The sequence below is a fragment of the Amblyomma mixtum genome, chromosome 7, assembly GCF_055824585.1.
Source record: "Amblyomma mixtum isolate Tamu chromosome 7, ASM5582458v1, whole genome shotgun sequence".
Classification (NCBI taxonomy): domain Eukaryota; kingdom Metazoa; phylum Arthropoda; class Arachnida; order Ixodida; family Ixodidae; genus Amblyomma; species Amblyomma mixtum.
This window is the reverse complement of record NC_143018.1, coordinates 149,547,915-149,572,199: the sequence shown is the minus strand read 5'-3', so window position 1 is coordinate 149,572,199 and position 24,285 is coordinate 149,547,915. Positions and strand designations below refer to the sequence as shown.

Here is a 24,285-nt window from a genome sequence, read left to right as displayed (position 1 = left end):
ATCACTCATCCGCCAAGGCAACTGTTTGGTCCAAGACCCTTTTCCCAAGCATTTGACCCTAGAAGAGCCGAGCACCAGGCCAGGGGAAATCTTGTACCCATTAAAGAAACCGGTGGGTACCCGGCGCCACTGGGGATCGAACCCAGCACCTCCCGAATGCGAGGCGGATGCTCTACCACAAGGCCACGCTTCGGTGCTTCACTTCTCTCAAACGTACACCCCTGAAGGAAGCCGAGCGCCAGGCCGGGGGACGCTTGTACCCTTTTGACCGGTGGGTGCCCGGCGGTGAGTTGGTTTCGAACCACCCACCTCCCGCAGCCGAGACGGGCGCTCAAACCACTACGCCACGACTGCGGATTTTTTTTTCACTTCTCCCAAACGTACGACCCCTAAAGGAAGCCGAGCGCCAGGCCGGGGGACGCTTGTACCCTTTTGACCGGTGGGTGCCCGGCGGTGGGTTGGTTTTCTTTTTCGACTTGCCAAGCGAGAACAGCAGCATTTTGGGCAAAATAATTGTTATACTACATCCCTATGACTTTGCAGAGATAATATGCTCATTTGCGCTGAGTATATTCAAGTATATATTTACTCTGAGTATATGTTACGCTGAGTATATATTTACTCACGGGCAAAATCAACATCAAGACTTTCATATAATGACATGAAATGTGTAGCGCCAACTCTGGAAGTAATGACATTGACGAAGCATCTACTGCCATTTCTTGTGTGGCACGGGCTGTTCGCCTCACGAGGCTCGCTTAGGTCCGACACCTACGAGGTTGTCCCAGCAAAGTGACTGAACATCCACAGACTGAGGACCGAAAGGCTGGAGGGACTTTGCAGTGAGTAACGTACTGAAGGGCACTGCAGCAGCCAGTTAGTCGAGCATGCTCAAAGCCAGGCAGAAGAAGAGAAATCCGTCTACCTCCTCACTGGTCATTTTCAAGAGCAAGGAATCGTCGGGTGTCCCCGTCACACTCATGATGTGCATGAGCTGGTCAATGTCTGGCAGGGAGAACAACGCTGTCAAGGTCAAACCGCTCTCTCTCCGATGAAGCACAATGCTGTCTACTTTCACCACAGTCTTCGACCTCTTCTACAGCCAACAGTCAGTGTGCTGCTGCTGACAAGCACAATGCCTCTTTCCATCTGGTTTGCAAGGGCCCTTTTCTACTGCTTCAAGGGTAAGAATTTTGCATTGCCCGAATAAACAGATAATTAAAAGTTGCAAGCTGCTCAATTGTCTGCTGTGTAGTCCACACAGCTTCGTGACGACCATACGCTTGGCAGCATGCCCAGTGGGGCTCCCATGCCTGTGCTGAGATACCATGCACACCAGTGCGGGGTGGCACAAAAATATTCGCAGTTTGCATTTGTACCGCTCTGGAAAATAAACGAATTGAATTGAATTAAATCCAAAGCAAGGTGATGGTTTGGTCTACGTCCCAAAGCGACTCAGGCTATGAGGGACGCCGTAGTGAAGGGCTCCGGAAATTTGACCACCTGGGGTTCTTTAACGTGCACTGATCATTGCACAGCACATGGGCCTCTAGAATTTCGCCTCCATCGAAATTCAGCCGCTGCGGCCGGGATCGAACCCGCGTCTTTCGGGTCAGCAACCGAGCACCGCAACCACTGAGCCACCGCGGCGGCCACAAAGCAAGGTGAGAGATGGTTACCTGCTTAAGACAGAAGCACTTTAAGAGAAAAGAACTGGTTGTTCCAGGAGGGCACTCACGCTGAGACTGCTAATTTTCTCGAGGAACTCCTCCGGCGGGGTGCCCAAGAGCCGAATGATCATGTTCAGAAGGTGGATGTCTGCACGACGCTAAGGGCTACACACACACTGCATTACCCCATTCCGCTGGCCACACACCAGAAAATGGCAACTCTGCACACATCTAGAAAGTGAACTGTCAGACGCTCCTCCATCGAGTGCACACATCTCTGCACAACTCTGCACACACCTCTGCACAACTAGACCCTGTTAAGGCGCTCTTCTGCCAACCACAACCTCCAATGCACAAAATTCTGCGAGTCCCCCCCCCCAACACTCTTGTTCACAGATTCATTTGCACTCCCTGCCCTGCCCAGAAAAGGAGTCAGTGGGAATGCACCAGTCCAATTATATACGAACTCTAACGTTCGACGAAAACTCGTCTGGTCGGGCGGAAGATTCATGTATTTAATGGAAGGAACGCCGACCAAAGGTTGTTGTCAATACGAAGACGTTACGGCTTCCATACGCAAGCCTTGATCACTGGGCATTTGCGTACATAGGTGGGAGATTGCCTGCGTTGTGGTTAAGGGTTCTTGCTGTTGTTTGGATTATTAGTAATATGCGTTGTGGGGCTAGTTGGTTCATACTCAGATTTCTTTTATGCGCACAGATAGACGACACAATAAGACAAGGTAGACAGGACGGAGCGCAAACTTTCAACTATTTTATTCCGGAAAAAGTACATGACATTTACACCAAAAAATGAATGGATTATCATCAGTGCCACGTGCAAGCCAAAAAGGGATTCCAGATATCGACGTGACAGCCAATTCTTTTCTCTTCAGATGACTGATGCTTCTTCCCGGGCTATTTAACAACAACCTTTTGGTCAGCGTTCCTTCCATTAAATTGATGAATCCAATTATATAACTTCTTCAAAAGGAGAGGCTTGCAACTTTTTTTTTTCAGTAACAACCATTTTCAAATTTCATTTTCTTAGTTTAATTTCTGAAGTGGGGAATCTGAAATTTAAATTTTGTATTCAGTTTTAAAATTAAAATACAAAACTTATACGTATATTCAAATGAAATTCATTTTCAATCTAAATTAAATGTTGAAATCTGAATTTATTAATTTAAAGCTGTAAAATTTAAATTCATTTCAAATTGAATCTAAAATTTCTGAATTTCAAATTTTAACCTGCACTGAAATCAAGAATTTGTACCTATAATAAATCTGAATTTAATTTGTAAAATTTTAAACTAATTCAGAACTAAATTTGAATCTGTCATTGCACATGGCCAAACTGCCCGCTGTTACGGATTCGTCTTCATCGATCATTCGGGAAGGCTCCAAAAACTGGTTCTCTTAAAAAAAAATCAAAATATTTTGCTGGACCACACAAAGAAATCTAAAAAAATACACAGGCTACTGCTTTGCTCAGCACTATACTCTGACAACTTTTCTTTACAATGAAGCCAAGGCTACGCAGCAAATGCACAGTTTGTTTTCCTACACACCGAATATAGTGCCTGGCTGCAGCTATCAGCATCCTCTTCACAAGCAGTAGAGGTTTACGAATATTGGAAATTTTGAATATTAATCGAATTGTTCTGCAATTCGGTTGATATTCATATTTCAGAAATTGATACTGAACTATTTCCAAATATTGAAAATTTCATTTTTCATTTATTGTTCCCTTAATCTCCAAACTTTCATCAGTGACTTAATACCGAACAGACTTTCAGAAATCTACCCGGGACAAAATCACAGCATTTCAGCAATAACCCAAAGTTCGAGTTAAAGTAAAAAAAAAACAGCCCAAAGATGTCCTCTTTGCTTTGTTCTCCGTTGTCTATTGTGTGGACCGATCACATTCGGATGCTACTAGGCTTGTTATCACACGTGATGCAAACCAGATGGCTGACTATCTGCTTCGAACAATTACAGAGCGAAAGCGCTTTTGTTTTCTTCTTGTTTGATCCTCCCACAATGTCATACCTGCCACCCGCGGCATTCATCCTATCACCTTTACAACTCTTCTGAAATGACCCCATGGTTTTGTTCAACAATGATACATGGAAAGCGCACTTGTAGAATATCACAAGGTGGCCCAAAAGGGGGCCAGGAGTCAATGACTGATTGAGCAAAAATCCTGTCAACTGCATTGTCTCCTTTTTTCCTTTCATTTTTTTTTTACTTTTGTGACCCCTCTCGCTGGTACATATGCAATTTAGTTCTGATTTGTGTTTAGTGTATTGTCTTGTGACTTGTCTTTGTATATACTGTACTTGGTAACTGGCTTTAAGTGTCATGTGCTTGAAGTGTATATTGGTGCGAATGTTTGTAGTGTTTGCGTGTTCATTCTTCAAAGCTGCCACTTCGAAGCGGCACGCCGCTTTATCGCTTTGGTTGTGATGCAAGACGCGCCTAGATTTATCTTGATTGATCGCATCCAGGCGGAGCCATCTCTATGTTGTTCCAGTTTTCTTTGCGAACATTTCAAGATAAAGCTTGAAAAGTTACTAGAACACTCTAGAACAACGTAGAGTCGGCTCCGCCTGGATGCGATCAATCAAGATAAATCTAGGCGCGTCTTGCATCACACACACCCCGCTTCAAAGAGGCAGCTTTGAAGAATGAACACGCAAACACTACGAACATTCACGGCAATACACTGTACCGGCATCCTCTTCTAACACTGAAGGGTCTTCTGTCTACCAGTCAACCCGAAACCTCATTTCTGTTCCTTCAAGGACCACCACTACTTCGGAGCAATAGCGCAAACAGGACAAGGGACCAAGAACGAGTAGACACACACACACAGCGCTAACTGCGAACTTGGGTCCTAGGGTGAGGACACGAGAGACAACGGGAGGAAGATCCAGCAGTTCTAGAACATGCATTTGGTCCTTATCTGACTGCTGCTGCAGCTTGACTCCATTCTGACGCTGGTTCAACTGCGTGGTCCAGAAGAACTCGGTGGTGCGAGCCGCAATGTGGAAGAATTGCTCGAGTTGGCGAGAAACTTGCGAGGCAGGAAACAAGTCGGACAGCTGAGCAGCCAAGAGTTGTCCTGTTTGCGCTATTGCTCCGAAGTATGAACCAACAAGCCCGAATTTCAATGTTGTTAGACCATCACTAGATTGGAGACGATGGTTAGTTTGGCGCGTGTGTCCCCAGTTTAACAGCCAAGTTGCACGACTCAAGTCAATGCAAAGTTTTGCTAACTTGGTCCGTACGCTTGGAGCGTCCATTCAAGTCCAGTCCTGCAACTTTCGGCACAGCTCCAACTGCAAACGTCAGTCCTTCAAGCCACTGCAGTGTTCAGTTGACACTGCAAGAGTGGGGGGGCTAGTTGGTGCTTCATACTGATCAACTGAACGCGCTTCATCCGTCTGTGGTTTCATCTTTCTGTGCCTTTTAGCGCGATTTGACCAGTATGCGGTGTTCAGTGCGGGGCAAAACCGGTCACTGTTCTGCATCAAGTGGCTCCCTCGGTTGCAGTCTTCATTTTGATGCAACTGCAAGTGGTTTTGAAGCTGGTTTAGACGACATGGTTGGAATGAGGCAGGAACCGGAGGCACCACTACGACATCGATCAGTACAGCCGCAGAAATGTCATCCAGAAGTAGAGGGAAGCAAGAAGTCGAGACACAATCATTCCACAGGGGAGCCCAACAGTAATGTCGAGCAAGGAGATGGCATCCACTTGGCCAAACAAGAACAGCCAGAAGAAACAAGTTGTCAACATGCAGCAGCTGCCTATGCTGGTGGCTCAGGAGGAGGTGAGACCGGAGTGCTGTTTGGGCTCCAACCTCAAATAGATGGTGACTACTGATTAAACCATCACTTTAATTCTACAGCAACTTCGCCTGCCAACGACCCCCCCCCCCCCCCCCCCCACGGTACGAACATAGCTGCTTTCTTGAAATAAAATAGTTGGACACTGTGCTGTGTCGTTTGTGTCACTCTGCTTGGCCCTGTCTTCCCTAAGCAACTTGAAGAAACATCAGCAAGGCGGAAATTTGGGCGAGTTGGTAAGTATTCATGATTTTGTTCACAGCGCAACAAGAACGAGACGAGAGATGAAAGAGTGACACAAACAAGCGCTGACTATCAACTAGTTTTTATTGAAGAACGAAAGGCGTATATATACAAACATTAAAACACTTATCACGACAACAGAAGTTATCTGGAAGGCATGTGGGAGTTTTGATAACCCAATTCACCATTGCTTTATCCGAGAGGGAAGTGAGGTATCTAAACTGCCTGCTTTCTGCTGCCTTTCGTTCTTCAATAAAAACTAGTTGACAGTCAGCGCTTGTTTCTGTCACTATTTCGTCTCCCGTCCCATTCTTGTTGCGCTGTGAACAAAATCATGAAGAAACTTGCCCACACGAAACCACTGATGGCGCACTGCGACCCGCACCATCTCTGACATGACAGGACGATGATGGCAGGGGGCTGGGCAAAAAGATGATGCAGTTTTCATTTCTCAGCAATGTCCCCAGACTGTGGTGGTGACAGCTGTCTGAATCTGCCAGGCAAGCCGCTTTCAGACACCGACTGCTGCGTCATTGTTTCTTTTTGCAAGCCATCCTGACACCAACGGGGATTCCCCTCACTTGTCCTGGGCTTTCCACTAAGGCTTGAGAGCATTTTTTATTTATTCGAAAGGAACCAGCAGTGCCACGGGCATTACTGCAGGGGGCAACACACCTTTCCAAAAACCATCCATATAACTTGACCATTGGATAATCAGGGCATTTCTTCTCAGCCCCTGAAGTCTATACTATTTCGGTTATTATATATTATTTCGGAAGTGCATTTCGGTTTCTTTATTTTTATTCTGTTCACTCAGTCTGGTTGACGTCGGATGATTTGCCTGTACTTTTTTTGGTTCCCGTTGGTCTTATTGCATTTATGTCCTTGTGCTGCCATCACCCTTTGTTGCTGCTAATTTGCTGTTACTACTTTGTAATTCTCTTTTTTAACTTTGTGCACTCCTGCCTTGACTGCCAAAAGGCAGTCAGCAATAAAATAAATAAATAAATAAATATTAATGAGTTTTTGCTCCCCATCATAATATCTAGCTGCCAGTCATACATCGTTTATGGATTTCGTTTTTTTGCTTATTTTGTATGGCCACTACACAAGCTGCACACTGTTACGGCAATTTTATTTAAGTACGCTGTCAAGTCATTTTGGTTTTGTTTTGGCGGCAAAGGCCATAAACTATTTGGAAAAAAAAATAAGGACAACAGCTGCCTATCCACCTTTTTCTGATATCTTTTTCATACTAAACTGATATTCAATATTCTGCCAAATATTCATAGGCACTTTTTCTTCACATTCGTATTTGGTTAAGCATTCAATTCATATTAGAACGTTTCACACCCCTGGTAATTTTCATTGTTTAGAGGATACCACTAATATAAATGTGCATTTCTATGGCCACTGGTGGTTCTTTGTGATTACGGTGAGCTGTTCAGGTGCGTCCAGTTCTCAGACGCTGCTCCAGAGACAAGAGTTACAGAGGCCCTGTCTTCCTAGCAGTTCTCTAATGGGTTAAACACCCTTCCCCGATAGAAAATCTATCCGAGAGGCGGCAGTAAAGCCCACTGTTTCTTTTATACCACTACTTTATACAAGGTGAGGAGGAGGTCACAACATCTCCACACACACAGTGGCTCAATGCAACCCTCTCGTGTGTGCGAATAGGGTGACACTGCCTGCTTAGGCCTAATGTGAGCAGCGACTTGAAAAACAGGCGAGCAAAGAATGCTCAACAGAATCTCCTCAGGGTGTACAGGGTGTCTTCCCTACTTTTAATAACAGCGCACAACTGTCCGAGTGAGCGCTTTAGGGAACGGCACAGTAGATGACGCACCTGTAAGAACATTTGGTGAATTCCCGATTTGTCGCTACTGCAAGGCACATGAATGCCAAATCATCGACAGTCACACATTATTATTGAAAATACAGGAGCCTGTACACCTGTAATAGCTCAGCTGATTAAGGGGGGACGAGGGTCTTAAAACTGATCTTTTTATTTGTGGCTAGAATCTCATGAAATTTTGCATGCAGATGTGTTTTTCTCTTCTGATTCCATGTGTGCAGTCATAATTGAGCTGGTGGTCTTAGGTCAAAAGTTATCTTAAATTCTAGAGTGTAATCAGGTAATTTCTTACACAGCTTCTCATTGCATTTTGTTGCTTTTAATTACATGATTTGATAGCCAGAGAGTTTGTATGCCCAATGATATTCTTACTTTTTTTTTTTTAGGCCACGTTCATGGTTAAACTGCGCGAAGAAAACATGGACAGAGACAGAAAAAACACACACACACACTGAGCGTAGAGCACGCACTGTCCGTGTTTTCTTCGCGCAGTTTAACCATGAACGAAAAGCAGCAACTAGCCCGCCAGAAGGCTCTTCTTGAATTAGGCCACGTATAGCTAGCAATTTAAAATAGCTTAACGAGTTGCAGTGTCAAATACAGCGACCTTTTACTCTCAACATAGTATATGAGGATGACATGCCTTTAGAGAAAAACGAAGAATGTCACCGGGTATGGGAACTCTGTGGCTATCAATTCAAGCAGTTAAAAGCAACAAAATGCAATGAGAAGGTTCATTAAAGCTGTGTAGGAAATTACCTAATTACACTCTAGACTCTAAGATTTAAGACCACCAGCTCAATTATGGCTACATATTTGGAATCAGGAGAAAAAAAACCCATCTGTGTGCAAAATTTCATGACATTCTAGCCATAGATAAAGAAGTTAGTTTTAAGACCCCCTTAAAAATAAATAATCCCACTGGGGCCAAATAATGAACAGACAGATATGCGGGCCCCAGCAATGGAGTTTTGCTAGGTGTTGTCTTATAGAACCACGTGTCCGATTCTCCCCAAAATTCACCCTTTGTTTCCGACCAAAACCTCGGGAGGCCCCACACACACCACCAAGCCTCCTCCCAACAAGAGAGGGAGAGAGAAAGGATACGGTCGTTGCCCGGGAACAGCGTCTTGCCCGTGATGAGCTCAGCCATGATGCAGCCCACCGACCAGATGTCCACTGAAACAGCACAGTCAGTATCACTCACGCAGCACCGCACAGTGAAACGGACTGCTTGAGGCACACAGAGCCCGGGAAAGGACAAAGGCTAACCTTTAGACAATGACTCCCGGTAGAACGTATGCACTGAAATACAGCACTGTGGCCAGGCCAAAATTGTGGTTCTGAGCAGGTCGGAGGTTTTGGGAGCAGTGTCTCCCAACTGGGACGACCCTCTACCAGCTGCTATGCTTGCCTTCCCTCCACACACAGGACATCACAGGAGTCACCACTGAATGACTATGCAGCTGTCATCTCGGTGTGCCTAGGATGCATATCCTCCAGCTTTGCTACTAGCACTTTTTGTTGCCCGTAGTTAAAATTTGAGTTTCCGTGCCTCCCTCTCTCTCCTGTGCACTGAAATGTCAATGCTGTAGGAGTTCCCTTCCAGCCACAGCACCCGCGTGACATCGCAGAGAGTTGGCACGGCGAACCCTTGGCTGCAGACGCATTGCGCCCGGCACCAATCACAAGAACAAATTTTTGACACACACTGTAAATGATGATTTGTCAAAAAACAAAAAAGCATCTGAGTCAGATTTTCCTTTGGCGACGTCATTATGGTGCTCCACAATGACGTCGCCAAAGGAAAATCTAACTCAAACGCTTTAGAGCAAGATCACCAGGAAACTGACCATACCATCGACTGGGACGCAGCACATGCAAAGGAAAAATCATTACCTAAACGCCTTCTCATAGAATCATTGTACATTCACTCAACTCCACACACAATCAACCAGACACGTGGCAATCTCCCAGATATACCTGCAGCCCGTCCTTCACTTCTTTGTGATCAAGGCACCCGTACGGGCGCCAAAACGTCAATTCCTTTGATTTTCTTTGCATCATTGGCGAGTGTATTTTTTTTTTTTTTGACAAATCAGTAGCAATTTCCCTCGCCAGACGGGATTCCGTCTTGTACGCAGCGTGAATGCTCGGTGGCCAATAGTCTACATAATGCAAGCGTATTATAGCCACCAACCTCTAACACCCTGTTCAGAGCTGGAGTAGCATGCCAGGCCTATAACCAGGCAGACCTCTCCATTATTCATTAAAGTCTCTCTTTCTCTGTTCAGAGACCCTGCAGCTTTCCGCAAATATTTTTCTATTTCTTGATATACTGTCTATACAAAATTTTTGCAGCAAATTATGTATAATATTATGACTACTCTCCCAAAATTTCACTGTTATATCTCCAAGAAATTTTTTATGATATATACTTTTACTATGAATGTTGTAAAAAGGCTGCAGAATTAACAAAAATGTTGTGGAAGGCTGCGTTCCTACTGGCTTGCTACACGCCAAGACATTCTTACTTTGTTCCTTTTTTTCTTGCTGGGCACAAATTTTTGTTTTCAACTTTTGAAATGCAGTATCTCCAAACATCTCCAGAATGGGAAGGAAATAAAAGATGCTAAAACACGTGCCTAGGGCGAGTTGGTATGACATTTTTTTGAAGAACAGCGTCAACTTGGATGCAGACTGAAGGAAGACGCATAGACAGGTGCTAACCAGCAACCAAAATTTTTATTGCTTGGACTGTCAAAATAACACATTTAGTGTTCAAGGTTCTGAATCATTTAGTGTTCAGAATGTTTCTTTGGCTAAGGCCAAATCAAAGGCTAAGAAAGTTTGTAAACGCCTCAATCTGGAAGCATTAAGTAAATCAATAGACAAAACCAAAGGACTCAGCTTACAGCTATTTTTTAGTGCGAAAACTCACAAGACAGATAATCATTTCTGAGAATAGAACATGCCAAAAGACTGTTTCAGTTTTTCTTGAGAAGATTTTAAACTCTCTGACCTTAGACGACCCGTATGAGGTGAAAAATTCACAGGACATAATCCAGCTTTTGGAAACGCACAAGAACAAAGGTTTCTTAGGCTGCTTTTTTGATGTAAAATATTTGTTTTATTCACTGCTGCATGATGAACTCTTTTCATGTATTGAGGAATATACTGACAAGCCCGGCATAGTTGCGTTCCAAAATGAGGCAGGCATCTCGGTAGGAGGGCTGTTAGAGCTACTAAAACTGTACTTAGAATCTACTTTTAACACCTGGAATGAGAAGATTTTCTTGCATAATCAAGGTGTTTGCTTCGGTTCTTGTATAGCGTTTGTGCTTTGTATAGTGGAACCTCGATTATACGTCCCCCGGTCATGCGACGACCCGCATTTTACGACGAATTTGTGCGGTCCCGGCAAAACCCCCATAGAGACAATGCATTAAAAACCTCGGTTATAGGACGCAAATTTTAGAAGGACCCCGCTTCGTACGACGGCTGGCTCGTACCGTCCGTCAAAAAAGGTCGTCAGCAAACGCAGGCCGGGATGTACCGTATTTTCGCGATTCTAAGCACCCCCCCTATTTTCGGAAAAAAAGTTTCTGAAAAAAAAAAACTGCATGCGAATCTAAGCACCCCCGTTTTTGCGCGGAAGAGAGCGTTGCCGAGGCCGCCAAGTGCACTTGCTCTCTTTTTCGTCGAGCCTGTGCAGTCGGAGTCCCAAGGAGGCGCGGCCTGGGTGTTGTTGCGACTGAGAGAAGGATGAAAAGGAAAGCGCACGGGCCCGCCTACTGGCGTGAGCCAAGCCACCACCGCTGCCGAGGAGAGTTTAAAGATCAGAGGAAAGATAAAGAGAAAAGATAAGACGCGCGTCCCAGCAACAGATGCGTCTGCAGGAGCCGACGCTGATGAAAAAACAGATAAGCGGGCGAGGCCGCGCTCGCCCAAGCGAGGACAGCGGCGTCCACGGCGCTTTTTGTAATGGAAGTAATGGATGCTTGTGCCCCACGATAAAACTTCCGAAGTGGACAACCATGCAGAGGTTTGCGCTCCCATTCCTAGTTACGCGGACGTGTTGCAGAGCGTCGACAACATCCGGCGCTTTGCTTGCGCACGCGACGATGTTGGCGACCTACTGCCCGACGTGGCAGCCCTTGAAAGTTGATGCGCCGAGGTTGGGCAAAGGTGCAAAAAAAAAATTACCGATTTTTTTTAAACGGTAATAAAGATTTTTTTACAAATCTGTTTCAAACAAATGTTGGGTTTTGTCTTTTTTAATCTGATTGGCGTACTTGCCGCGGGCTTGAAGCCGGTCAAAAGTTTTCGGCGCAAGGCCGAGCGCCACTGGCCGCATTCTTTGATTTTCGATTATACGACACCCGGATTATACAACGGTTTCGCGCGGTCCCCTGAACGTCGTATAATCGAGGTTCCACTGTACTTAGCAAAAAAGGGCAGACTGCTCACTAAACAATTCAGAGGTTACAATGTTCTAGAATGCTTCCGATATGTTGACGATTTCCCGAGGCCACATCTCAACCGACTGTGGATGCGGTAGCGCAAGGTCTGTCGGGTGCAATGCATGAAGCCGCAGGCGCGGCTGGCGTCCGAAATATTGCACCAGGAGTCCCTGGTGAATACTCCGAGCTGGAAATGCCAGATGGGTGTGGCTACAGGAGTTCCGTTCTGGAGAACATGTCCCCAAGCACTCCGACAGATGCGGGTCGCGCAACTGGTTACATGCTGGGAGCTCCCAGCCAGCAAGGAAAGCCCAAGCCAGGTGGCTTCCGAATGTTCCCCTATGTCTCAGGCGCGTCCGTAGATGCGGTTCGCCAACCAAATTTCTACCCAGGAGATCCTGGACTGCTCGTCGAGCCAATGCCAGTTGGCACTGGCTACTCGCTCCTTTCGACTCCTGCGCACGCATTCAGGCCAGGTGATCTAACTGCGTCAACGCCCGCAGATGCGGGAAGCGCTCCCCGCCAGGTGGCAGAGGGTGACGCAGCGCACTTGGCTCCAGGAGGTCCCGAGCAGCACTACAAGCCACTGCCAGTTGGCGAAGGCTACCCTTTCCCCACCTCAGACAAAAGCCGGCCAGTTGGCTTTGCTCTATCGACATCCGCAAGTGTGGCACGTGCACCCAGCCAGGTGGCTGAAGAGCGTGTAGTGTGTCCAGCAGAGGGAGAGAGCATTGCAGACGTCCTCGCAAACACCTTTCAACAGATGCTACAATTGGCGTGCTCATCCGGCCCTCGGATCGGAGTGCCAATACCAAATTACAGTGGCTACAGGGACAAGCAAAGTGCAAATGACTTTCTGCTCGCCCAGTGCCGGTACAAGCTAGCGAGTGACCTGAGCGAGAGCAAGATTCTGAGACGAGTTCTCCCCGTCGCACTCGTTGATCAAGCTGCCCGGTGGTACCAGTTGGCTGGCCACACAGCGGGCAACATGGCTGATTTTCGATGCTTGTTCAGGGAGTTCTTTCCATACATACGATTACAAGCTGCGTGTGCGACGAGAGCTCGAGCTGTAAACACAGGCCCTGGATGAATCACTTGTCAACTTCATACGAGCGATGCAGGCACTATATGAATATGCAGACCCAGGAGCTCCGAGTTCGGAGCGAGTGGAACGTGTCATCCGACAGAGCCATCCAACATTTTCCCTCTACTTGAGGGGCTGCAGATGCAGCCATTTGAACAAACTTGCCTTCAGCAGTCTCGCAAGTTAACAGCAGTTCGCAATTGGTCGAGAGGTGCTGGAAGTAGTACGAGAATATGTCTATTTAGGGCAGGTAGTGACCGCTGATCCGGATCATGAGAGGGAAATAACTAGAAGAATAAGAATGGGGTGGAGCGCATTTGGCAGGTTGTCTCAGATCATGAATGGCAGTTTACGAATATCCCTCAAGAGAAAAGTATAAAACAGCTGCATCTTACCGGTACTCACCTATGGGGCAGAAATGTGGAGGCTAACAAAGAGGGTTCAGCTTAGGTTAAGAACAACGCAGTGACCTATGGAAAGGAAAATGATGGGTGCAACATTAAGAGATCGGAAGAGGGCGGAGTGGGTGAGGGAACAAACGCGGGCTAATGACATCTTAGTTGAAATCAAGAGGAAGAAATGGGCTTGGGCAGGGCATGTAATGCGAAGGCAAGATAACCGCTGGTCCTTCCTTGAGGGTAATGGAGTGGATTCCAGGAGAAGGCAAGTGTAGCAGGGGGTTGAGATTAAGAAGTCTGCGGGCATAAGGTGGCCGCAGTTAACACAGGACAGGGTTAATTGGCAAGACGTGGGAGAAGCCCTGCAGTCGGGGATGAATTCCTGAGCCAGCTCACCCGTCTGGTTGTAGTGCATCCAGTTGAGCATGATCTCGGGCGCTCGGTACCACCGTGTCGCCACGTAGCCAGTCATCTCCACCTCCGCATGGCGTGCCAGCCCAAAGTCCAGGATCTGAATGACACAATGTTGCAGTGTACACCAGGCAGCACTGAGTTTCCTGCCATCATCCACGCAGAAAAACCGGCCCCACAATCTTTCAGGCCTCTTCTGCATGCCGATTCCAAATGTGTAGTTTAATTTTATGCAAAACAAGTCCTTGTGCACTCATGCAATATGTTATTTAACTTTTTGCCGAGAGCTTTCAATAGATTTTGGAGCAGGAAACTTGCTGGGACGTATGCCATTGGACTGTCTTGACATCAAACCAAGCAATGAGGGCAAAATTATTATCCTGCCTATCACAGAAGTTGAGTTACAGGGGTTTGAATTTGCCACTTCCCAAACGGGAAGAAACTGATCACTTCAAAATCGTATAATACCCCTGTCACACTAGCAAATTTAATGATATTCGAATTGAATGACATTAGCACCTAATGTCATTAATCAGCTGCTACACGGGAACATGTAATGCCATTAGGTTCGAATGACATTCGCCATCGAATGAGTTAGGGGAACTCATTCGCATTCGATCTAGAACCGAATGCATACTCTGGACATCGGATACGCAGCAGAAACAAGCGACGCGAAAAAATAATGTGCACACTGCCAAACTTAGGAAGTGCATTTATTTAGTTCTGATAAAAAAAGGTAATGTTGGTGTGAATCTGTTCACACTAGAGGCTGTCGTGGATAGCTATTACTCTCGGTCTCAGCAGCAGCCAACAGCAGCGGCCGAGCGTGAAGCAGCGTCTTTCCCGCGACCGTCGGTCATTTTGGGTTGCGTGATTCTTGCTGGTAGGCGTGCCATGTTTGTTAAGCTCGAAGGTACTTAAAGACGTAACTGAGCAGTTCACCTTTTGGAAGTCATTTCCAAGCTCCGCGCGTGTCCGCGCGCCGCCATGTCAGCCATTTGGTTTGTTTACATTTATCGGATTTGTGGTTGACTTTGTACTTGGCTTGGCTTTTGATAGCTAAAGTGGTGCAGAATGGCCAGAAATATTATTTTAAGCTTATAACACGGCACACAAATGTTTTCACTCACTTTTGAAACACTGCACAACAATTTCAAACATCTTTTATGCGCACTGATGTCGTTCAGTTGGACTACTTTTTCTTCACTCGTTGTCGATGCCACCATTTTCAAATGACATTATTTTTTTCTGTGCAGCACCGAAAGAGACCAAATGACACTCGATGCACCGAATGCCATTAGGTTCGAATGACATTAAATTTGCTAGTGTGACAGAGGTGTAACTCTCCTTCTATCACAGGCAGGATGATAATTTTACCCTTATTGCATAGCTTGATGCCAAGAGAAACCAATGGCATGCAATGTAACAAGTTCCCTGCAATACAATTTCTTTCAATCTCTCAGCAAAAGTTGCCTAACATATTGCCTAAGCGCACAAGGACTTGTTGTACATAAAATTAAATTACATATTTGGAACCAGCACACAAAAATGCATGTTCCCTCAAGATTTCATGGTTGTCACTTCAATAATAAAAATTTATTTCTAAGACCCTCTTTCCCCCTTAAGCAACAAAAAGTCAGCTTAGACGCAGAAATGGAGCTTTTTCGTCCAATGAAAACTCCCCACAAAGTTTCATCCACTCTCAGCATGCAGCAAACGGCAGAGGTACACAGATTGTGCCCAACTCAAGGAGAACTTCATTCTGTGGAATATCCAAGTTCTCTTCAATGAGTCAAATTCTAGGGGAGTATTTACACTTTTAACTCACACTTTCATACATCTCAAGCAGTCAACTCAAAATGCATGCAATGTGACACACTTGCTCCACATGGCTTGCATTCAGGAGCAATAAAGTGCCGAGGGCCTCACAGCCAGGCGAGACCATTAGTGGGAAGCTGCCACCCAAACAATAAGCCACCACCTTTTATCATCACCATCATCAGAAACAGCCTAACTTGTGCCCACTGCAAGACAAACACCTGCAATTAATTTTTCAGACATGGTAGTTGCTCCAAACACACACACACACAAGACAGGGTATGGGATGAGCGCAAATTTACAACTGGTTTTATTCAACGGACACAGCACATATTTGAAGGAAAAAGAGTGGACTTTGAGCATGCGGAGCGAAAGTGTACAGCATGTGACAATCAGTAGCACACCAAGGCCAGAACTTACATTGTCTTATCGAGGAAGGCTACCTCACTATTGAACAGTACAACAGAAGAATCGCTGATACATGCATCTCCCCTTTTCTTTGTGAACGAGGCTTCTGTAACTTCACGTGTGACTGAATCGCGACTCTTGCCCAGAATTCTAATCTCATTCAGCGGTGGCCGACAGTCACTGCAGGACAGGCAATGCTTTGCCAAATTGGATTCCTCCCCCCTCCCACAAAGGGATGCGCCGTCGGAGTTGTCCACGAAATACCACTGACTTGTGGAAAAACGTAGGTAGGCCAGACTGGACGCTGCTTGAACGATCGTGCACGGGAACATGGTTTATCGCTAACAACGGGGGAGGGATCAAATTTGGCTAAGCATTGCCTGTCCTGCAGTGACTGTCGGCCATGGCTGAATGAGATCAGAGTTCTGGTCAAGAGGGACGATTGAATCGCACGTGAAGTTATGGAAGCCTTGTTCACAAAGAAAAGAGGAGATGCATGTATCAGTGATTCTTTGGTTGTACTGTTCAATAGTGAGGTAGCCTTCCTCGATAAGACGATGTAAGTTCTGGCCTTGGTGTGCTACTAACGCATGCTGTACCCTTTCGCTCCGCATGCTCAAAGTGTGCTATATTTTCCTTCAAATATGTGCTGTGTCCATTGAATAAAATCAGGCGTAAGCTTGCGCTCGTCCCATACCCTGTCTTGTGTGTTTCGTGCGAGTACCATGTGTGAAGTATTGAACCAACTAGCCTGACAACACGTTCTCCCTTCCATGCCCTTCTTCTCAATCTTTTATACGCCCCCAGCTATGCTTGCCTTCTCTTGGTTCATCCATGCCTTGGATTATCCTGCATTTGCATTGCATGCCCTGCCCAAGGCCATTTCATGTTCCTCATTTCAACTACCCGCGTCTGTTTCTTGGCCCCACCTGCCTCTTCTCAGCGATGCACCCACCATTCTCCTTTCCACACCACCAAGCTGCACCCTTTTCGCAAGCCTCTCTCACCCACCTCCCGTTGCTGCAGCAGAAAATACGCTCACCTTCAGCTCACAGTCTTCGTTCACTGCAATGTTGCTCGGCTTGAGATCCTGAAAGGAGGAAGGAAAACATTGTATCACCTCTCAACTGAAGCCTTTTCGTTGGCCTCAGCTTCTGAGGACCAGAGGGACATTTTCCTCTTGAGGGACATTGGTGCGCAAAGGCAGTAAAAAAAAGAAAATGCAATCAACTGTGCCCCTACTTCACATGCATGATACTAGAATGCACTCTGCACATAGGCAGTGAAAAACTTGGCAAAAAACTCAGGGGCTGTGCAGTTAGCCCCAGAAGGGAAGTAATTTTAGATTTCTGCAAGGCTCTCAAAACGGTTTCTCACCAACTTAGCAGTACTTAGCAAACTTAGCAGCACGCTTTGTATACTCAAACTTTTCCAAACATTCAAGCGTATCTAATCTACTTCCCAAAGCAGATCTTCACAGCTTGGCACATCGTAGAACAATATCAAGACTAAAATTTCTGTTCTAACTTTATGACAGTAATTTGAACACATGAAGAGAAGCATACCTCCAGGAACCATTTCGTCACTCTTTGAGAACTACTAGCCATGAGAAAGCACTTCATCAACCCATAAGCCACATTAATGCTCGTAAACATTCTTTTTTCCATCGGCTATATCTAGCTGGAACAAACTACGCTCGGCTGCTGTAAACTGCAACTCAGTTGAACCATTCACATAGAGCATGTCAATAGCATTGATTCATCAGTGATGCCACCGTGATAAAACTTTGATGCTGACTTTCATTTTGTATTATTTTTGGAACTATATTTGCTTCCGTGCTGAACCCGCTATTTTCGTTTCCCTGAATGGGCATCATTACCACCACGATGCCGCTATGATGATGAATTCTTATTTTGTATTACGTGTTCACCTAACTTGTTCCCCCTGTACTGTCTCCTTTGTATCCACTCCTGCACGGGCCCGAGAAGGGCCTGCAGTATTTGTAAATAAATAAATAGATAAATAAACTTAAAAGAGACTGTAAATACTATATCCCCCCCCCCCCGGAAGCAAACAAGCGCTGCTTACCCTGTGGATGATGCCTGCCGAGTGGATGTACTGAAACGGAGGGGAAACACACGGCTGTGAGCATAACAATGGTAACAAAGCAAGAGCGGGGGGCTAGTTGGTGCTTCGTACTGATCAACTGAACGCGCTGAAAGGCACAGAGAGACAAAAACACAGATGGACGAAGTGCGACTTTCAACTAGTAACTTCGCAAAACGTGTCGCTTTTATACAGAGCAGGATGGCATAAACGATCCAAGCAGCAATAGATGACCGCTCAAAATGTGTTTCTGAGTGCGTAGATGTTGTAGGTCATTGTGAGACTACTAAAGGACAGAGTAACCGGTTTAGTTCCTTGGTAAACTATCTGTGTGATAGGCAGCTTCGAGCGGTGCAGTCGGACAAAGAAGGGTTTTTTGTTGTCTTATCGGAAGACCTTTATGCCGAGAAAGCCCGCCATACAGTGATGAAGAATTTCAGGACCGCCAAGGTAAAACCAGCACGTTGTAAACAGAAGGCAGAGGCTCTGCTGCTTAAACTTAATTTAGAAGGGCTAGCAAAGAAGGTGAAAGATGCTGAGCTAGGGGTTCTGGAAATCTTCTTCGCGGCCAAGACACATAAGCCGGAGATTCCGTTCAGGGCAATAGTTTCCGAGCATCGCTCTTGGCAGTTGGTGGTTTCCACGTACCTAAACAGACATCTTTCAACACTGCATGTGAATGACCCGTTCCTGGTTCCAAACTCAGAGGAAATTGTTAACTTTCTACTCAGTGACAACCCTGGAGACTGTTCTGGTTTTAGTATAGATGTGGAAGATCTGTTCTTTTCTCTACCGCATATGCCTCTCCTGCAATATGTACAGCAATCCATTGAAGATCAAAATGACGAGCATGCTTTTCAAGATAGATGCGGAATTTCTACGGCATCCTTTTTGGAACTCCTCACCTTCTATCTCAAGAATACGTATGTCTCTTGGGAAAACCAAACAGTCTTGCAAAAGTCTGGCGTGTGTATAGGATCTAAAGTAGCCCCGGTGCTCAGCAGCATCTTCCTTAGTCATGTTGACAAGGAAGTGGCGAATGAATTGGCAGGTGGTTTTATACGCATTTTTAGGTATGTTGATGATTACCTTGTGATTGTGAAGTCCCCTCAGGCAGAAACCGTGTCAAGTGTTTTAGATTGTTTTGTAAAGAAAGGGTCCGGACTGAAATTTACGCATGAAATTCCTCAGCATAACACATTACAATTTTTGGACTTACTGCTGGTCTTCGAAAAAGACCACGTGTGCTGGCAATACTCCCCTCGGAGTGAGAAGCCCCTGCTGAACTATAGGTCTTGCCACTCGAAACTAGTAAAAAACGGGATAGTAACAGGGTGCATGAGTATGGCGTTAAAGAAATCCTGTTCTCACAAAATGATGACTAGCCTCTGCGCCCAGGTACACCGCTGTAAGCAGGCCGGTTTCCCAGACTCAGTTCTTGTGTCATGTGCGGAAAAGATCCTGAAAAAATTGAAAACCGCCGAACGGGACTCTGAGCAGCACGCCAGTGTGGACGATAGAACAAAGAATATAGCTGTAATGCCGTACGTACATTCCCTTTCGCACAGATTCAAGAAAGTGGGGGCCAAGTATGGTGTCAACGTTGTGTTCTCGGCACCTAATAAGGTAGGCAAAGTGGGGGCAGCTGTTCAAAGGAAGAGGGATGGAATGGGAAAGAAAACAGGGTGTAAAATTAATCATGCAAACAGGTTCGTCTCGTGTAAGGTTGCTGTGGTCTACCAGATTCCTCTGTCCTGTGGCCGTACTTATATTGGCCAGACAGGTCGCTGCATTAATGTACGGCTTTTGGAGCACCAAAATTCTTTGGGGAAGAGTTCAACAAACTTGGCCAAGCATTGTCTCGAGTGTAAGTGCACCCCGTTTTTCGTTGACACCGAAATCTTGTTCATACATAACGATCGTATCACGAGGGAAGTAGCAGAGGCATTTCATATCTTGAGGAAAGGAAACAGATGTGTCAGCCAGCCTTCAGTAGCATTGTCCTCTAAGGAAATGAAGTTGCTTAACAGTGGTTAGCACCGATAATCACACGTGCCTTTAGGAGACATTTTATTACCCGATAAGTGTATTTTTGACAAAGCGCATGCGCGCGCTTTCTTGACGCCCTGCCTTGAAAAGCAGCGTGTGTTTCCAATAAACTTAGTTGCAAGTTCAGCGCCGTGTGTGTCTACTCTCCGTTCTCGTCCCGTGTCCTTGCGCTGTTTTTATTACAAGATCCTCCGCAATGTCCATCTTCTTTCTGCCTTTTTCAGCTTCGGCGATGATTGCAGCCTTTTCCTGCAGCGTCAAAAACTTGCGCTTCTTCACAGGAGGCGGCATGTTTCCGACAGTCAAAAAAACAACAAAAAACACTGTACACAAGCAAGTCGCGGGCGAATTCGGCTTGCACAAGGCGGACGGCGAGATCGGCGAGATAGCGTGGTGGGCGCACTAGCGAAAAGAAAAAAAAGGGTTCCCTGCTCTTTCCCGGTTGGCCGGCATTGTCGTCACGTGAAACGTCACGTGCGTGCGTATTTGCCAACAGACGGGTTAGCAAAAAGCCGCTTTCAGCGGGCAAAAAAAAAATTGCTTTGCTATCATCATCATTACCAAACCAACCGAAAGTAAACAAAAATGGCTGCGCTGGTGCTTGTTGGCAGTTGAAATGAACGGGTCCGACTTGTCGGATGAGTGCTGCTGCAGTTTTGCCCATTCTATGTTCCCGACTGGCTGATGTGCCGAAAAAATGTTGCAGATCCCTACCTCAAACTTTCGTTAGTGCGGGACTGCTTTTTAAAAACCCTTCGCTGTTGAGAGGGGACAAATGCATTGAACCCTATGGGAGTTCGCCGGGGGCGCCAGAATTTTTCGTTGCCGCGAGAATTTCGTTGCTGAGGGCTTTCGTTATTGAGGGGTTCAACTGTATATACAGCTCATTTTCCCTGAAATCGGGGACCAGTATGTAGGCTTACCAATGTTCATTAAGAAGGTGTTAGTACAGAGAATAAAATCCTTTGAGATTTGGCCTCTTGAGTCAGCGTTTTCAAAGTTGCAACAGAACCCCCGTCTGGTCGGGGGGTGTATATGAAGATGAAGGCAGATCACTGGCCAAAAAAGTGAACTTTTCAAATGACGTTTGTCAACAAGGCTCCCATGCGGAGCTGAAACGTCATTTAAAAAGTTCATTTTTTTGGTTCCTTCATTTTCAGTCAGTGTTTTCTGACTTCCCCAAAAAGAGGAATCCAACCACCCAATGTGGGTCTGGCTAATTCATGCACAGTTTGAATGGGGTGAGGCTCCAGATATATAGAACACACTGTTGGTGTTTTTCATGTAAGTAGGGTAGCTGCTGCAGCTTTGATTTTAGTCTTTAATATAAGCTGCGACGCCGCTTTCTACTATAATCCGCCTGAGAGCCAGCTTGCATTCTCCTGGTAGTGGCGAAAGATTTTACATTTGTTGAGTGCATTTGTGTGGTGGGGACTGTTTCCTGTACGCCACGAGTGATTGCCCGTCTGGGATTTGGGATGTATGGTCTTACAGTTATTTTGAGATACCCTAGTTCTATGGATTCGGGGAGATGGCTGGAGGAAAAGGTCAGGACTATGTGCTTTGTTTGCGTTTCCTTGTTGCCTTTTTCAATTTCGTTACGATAGACATCTGTGACATTCTGGTCTTTTCGACCTTCCAACATTTCTTGTTCAGAGAGATTGAGAAAATCGTGTTCAGATATTACGCCCTTTGCTGCGTCATGGATACAGAAATTTCTCCAAAGTATAATATGGTTGCAAGTTTAGAATATTACTCATTGTCGCGGGTTTCGGGGAGTAGGTCTCCACTGTTCAGCTTCGTCACCTTCTAGCCAAGGTCGAACGCATCAGTCAGAGATTTTGAAACAATGAACAGAGACGCTTTTCTAGCTGGTTGGTTTCCATTTTTACTATCTACAACATACTACCTAGGGAAAACTTTTTTTTGCAGGAATTCTGCTGTTGCATTGGTCTGCACTCTCTTTTGAGGGTGATCGTTCTGTACATGTATTAACGCGAAATCCTTCAGTGGATTTCCTTCGCTCCTTCGCCAGACATCTCGTTGCGGTCGAGGGAGTGAGACGCATAGCTTCGAAGCGGCCCAGTGATTCCGCACCAAGCAGTTCGGGGAAGCGGCAGTGGGTTGACCACAAGGCTTTCGCCAAGCACACTGTAGAATTTCCAAAGTGTCTTTTTTGTATGTGTTTTGTATCGGTTTTTCGGCCACGGTGCCAGATACCCACCCACAATGGAGCCCAACGATTGGACGGGACAGGAATTTGGAAAGAAGTCCTGCCCACGCCAGCTGTACACCTTAACTATAACCACTATAGCGCCTGTACCATAGAGCTTGTGGTGTTCTCTTCTTTGTCCCTGTCCTGTGTGCACTGGAAATTTTCCAACACACTATAACCAAATATGGTGTAACACAGGCTGGTTGGCCACACAAGGTTAACCCTAGCCGCCATGAAAAAGGGAAAATCTAAGAAGTGAACAGGAGACAGGAGAGTTGTGAGAAAGGAAAGTGAAAGATGGAGGGGAGGACAGGAAAAGGCGACTGCTGATTTCCCCCGGTCAGGTCAGGCCGGAGGTGCCGCTGGGGCCAAAGTGGTGTGTTGCCTCCACCCCCTCGAGGGGCCTTGAAGGTCCAAACGCTCGGCATCGGCTCAACCACTGGGATCCCCTCTTCCCTGGACACGGTTTTGAAACACACGGCTAAGCGCGGGTACTCATCATCATCATCATCATCAGCCTGACTACACCCACTGCAGGGCAAAGGCCTCTCCCATGTCTCTCCAATTAACCCTGTCCTTTGTCAGTTGCCGCCACTGTATCCCTGCAAACTTCTTAATCTCATCCGCCCACCTAACTTTCTGCCGTCCCCTGCTACGTTTGCTTTCTCTTGGAATCCACTCCGTTACCCTTAAGGACCAGCGGTTATCTTGCCTTCGCATTACATGCCCTGCCCAAGCCCATTTCTTCCTTTTGATTTCAACTAAGATGTCATTAACCCGCGTTTGTTCCCTCACCCACTCCGCCCTCTTCCGATCTCTTAACGTTACACCTATCATTTTCCTTTCCATAGCTCGCTGCGTTGTTCTTAACTTAAGCTGAACCCTCTTTGTTAGCCTCCACATTTCTGCCCCATAGGTGAGTACCGGTAGGATACAGCTGTTGTATACTTTTCTCTTCAGGGATATTGGTAAGCTACCATTCATGATCTGAGAGAACCTACCATATGCGCTCCACCCCATTCGTATTCTTCTAGTTATTTCCCTCTCATGATCCGGATCTGCGGTCACTACCTGCCCTAAGTAGACATATTCTCTTACTACTTCCAGCACCTCGCTACCAATTGCGAACTGCTGTTCCCTTGCTAGGCTGTTGAACATTACTTTGGTTTTCTGCATGTTAATTCTTAGCCCCACCGTTCTGCTCTGCCTGTCTAACTGATTGATCATGCTTTGCAGGTCTTGTCCTGAGTGGCTTAGCAAGGCAATGTCATCAGCGAATCGCAAATTACTCAGGTATTCTCCATTAACTCTTATCCCCAACTGTTCCCATTCCAGTCCCCGGAATACCTCCTGTAAGCAGGCAGTGAAGAGCATTGGCGAGATCGTGTCTCCCTGCCTGACACCTTTCCGTATTGGAATTTTATTGCTGACTTTATGGAGAACTATAGTAGCTGTGCAGTCGTTATAAATATCTTCCAATATTTTCACATAACACTCTTCTACACCCTGATTCCGCAATGCCTGCATGACAGCTGAGATTTCCACCGAGTCAAATGCTTTCTCGTAATCAATGAAGGCTATATATAAGGGTTGGTTATATTCTGCGCATTTCTCTATCACCTGATTGATAGTGTGAATGTGATAGCGCGGGTACTCGGGTCCGTGATAATGCACTGCTTACCACTGTCCCTCCGCAGGGATGTATGTCCCT

General features: G+C 46.1%; 1 protein-coding gene across 5 annotated transcripts in view; it reads right to left on the bottom strand.

Annotated features, from left to right (window-relative positions):
• The window catches only part of LOC149337835 (mitogen-activated protein kinase 14A-like), a 126,770-nt gene that overhangs the window by 58,393 nt on the left and 44,092 nt on the right, over positions 1-24,285 (bottom strand). For 2 of the 5 annotated variants that reach the window (XM_089553545.1, XM_089553549.1), the window contains exons 5-9: positions 18,293-18,322; positions 17,247-17,294; positions 13,964-14,078; positions 8,730-8,801; positions 1,739-1,818 (exon numbers count right to left, since the gene is read on the bottom strand). In XM_089553545.1, coding sequence (XP_089409671.1) covers positions 1,739-1,818; positions 8,730-8,801; positions 13,964-14,078; positions 17,247-17,294; positions 18,293-18,322 — 345 coding nt within the window. Of the gene's footprint in view, positions 1-925; positions 1,006-1,738; positions 1,819-8,729; positions 8,802-13,963; positions 14,079-17,246; positions 17,295-18,292; positions 18,323-24,285 lie in introns of all 5 variants that reach the window. The other 3 variants (XM_089553547.1, XM_089553548.1, XM_089553546.1) reach the window with 3 other exon arrangements.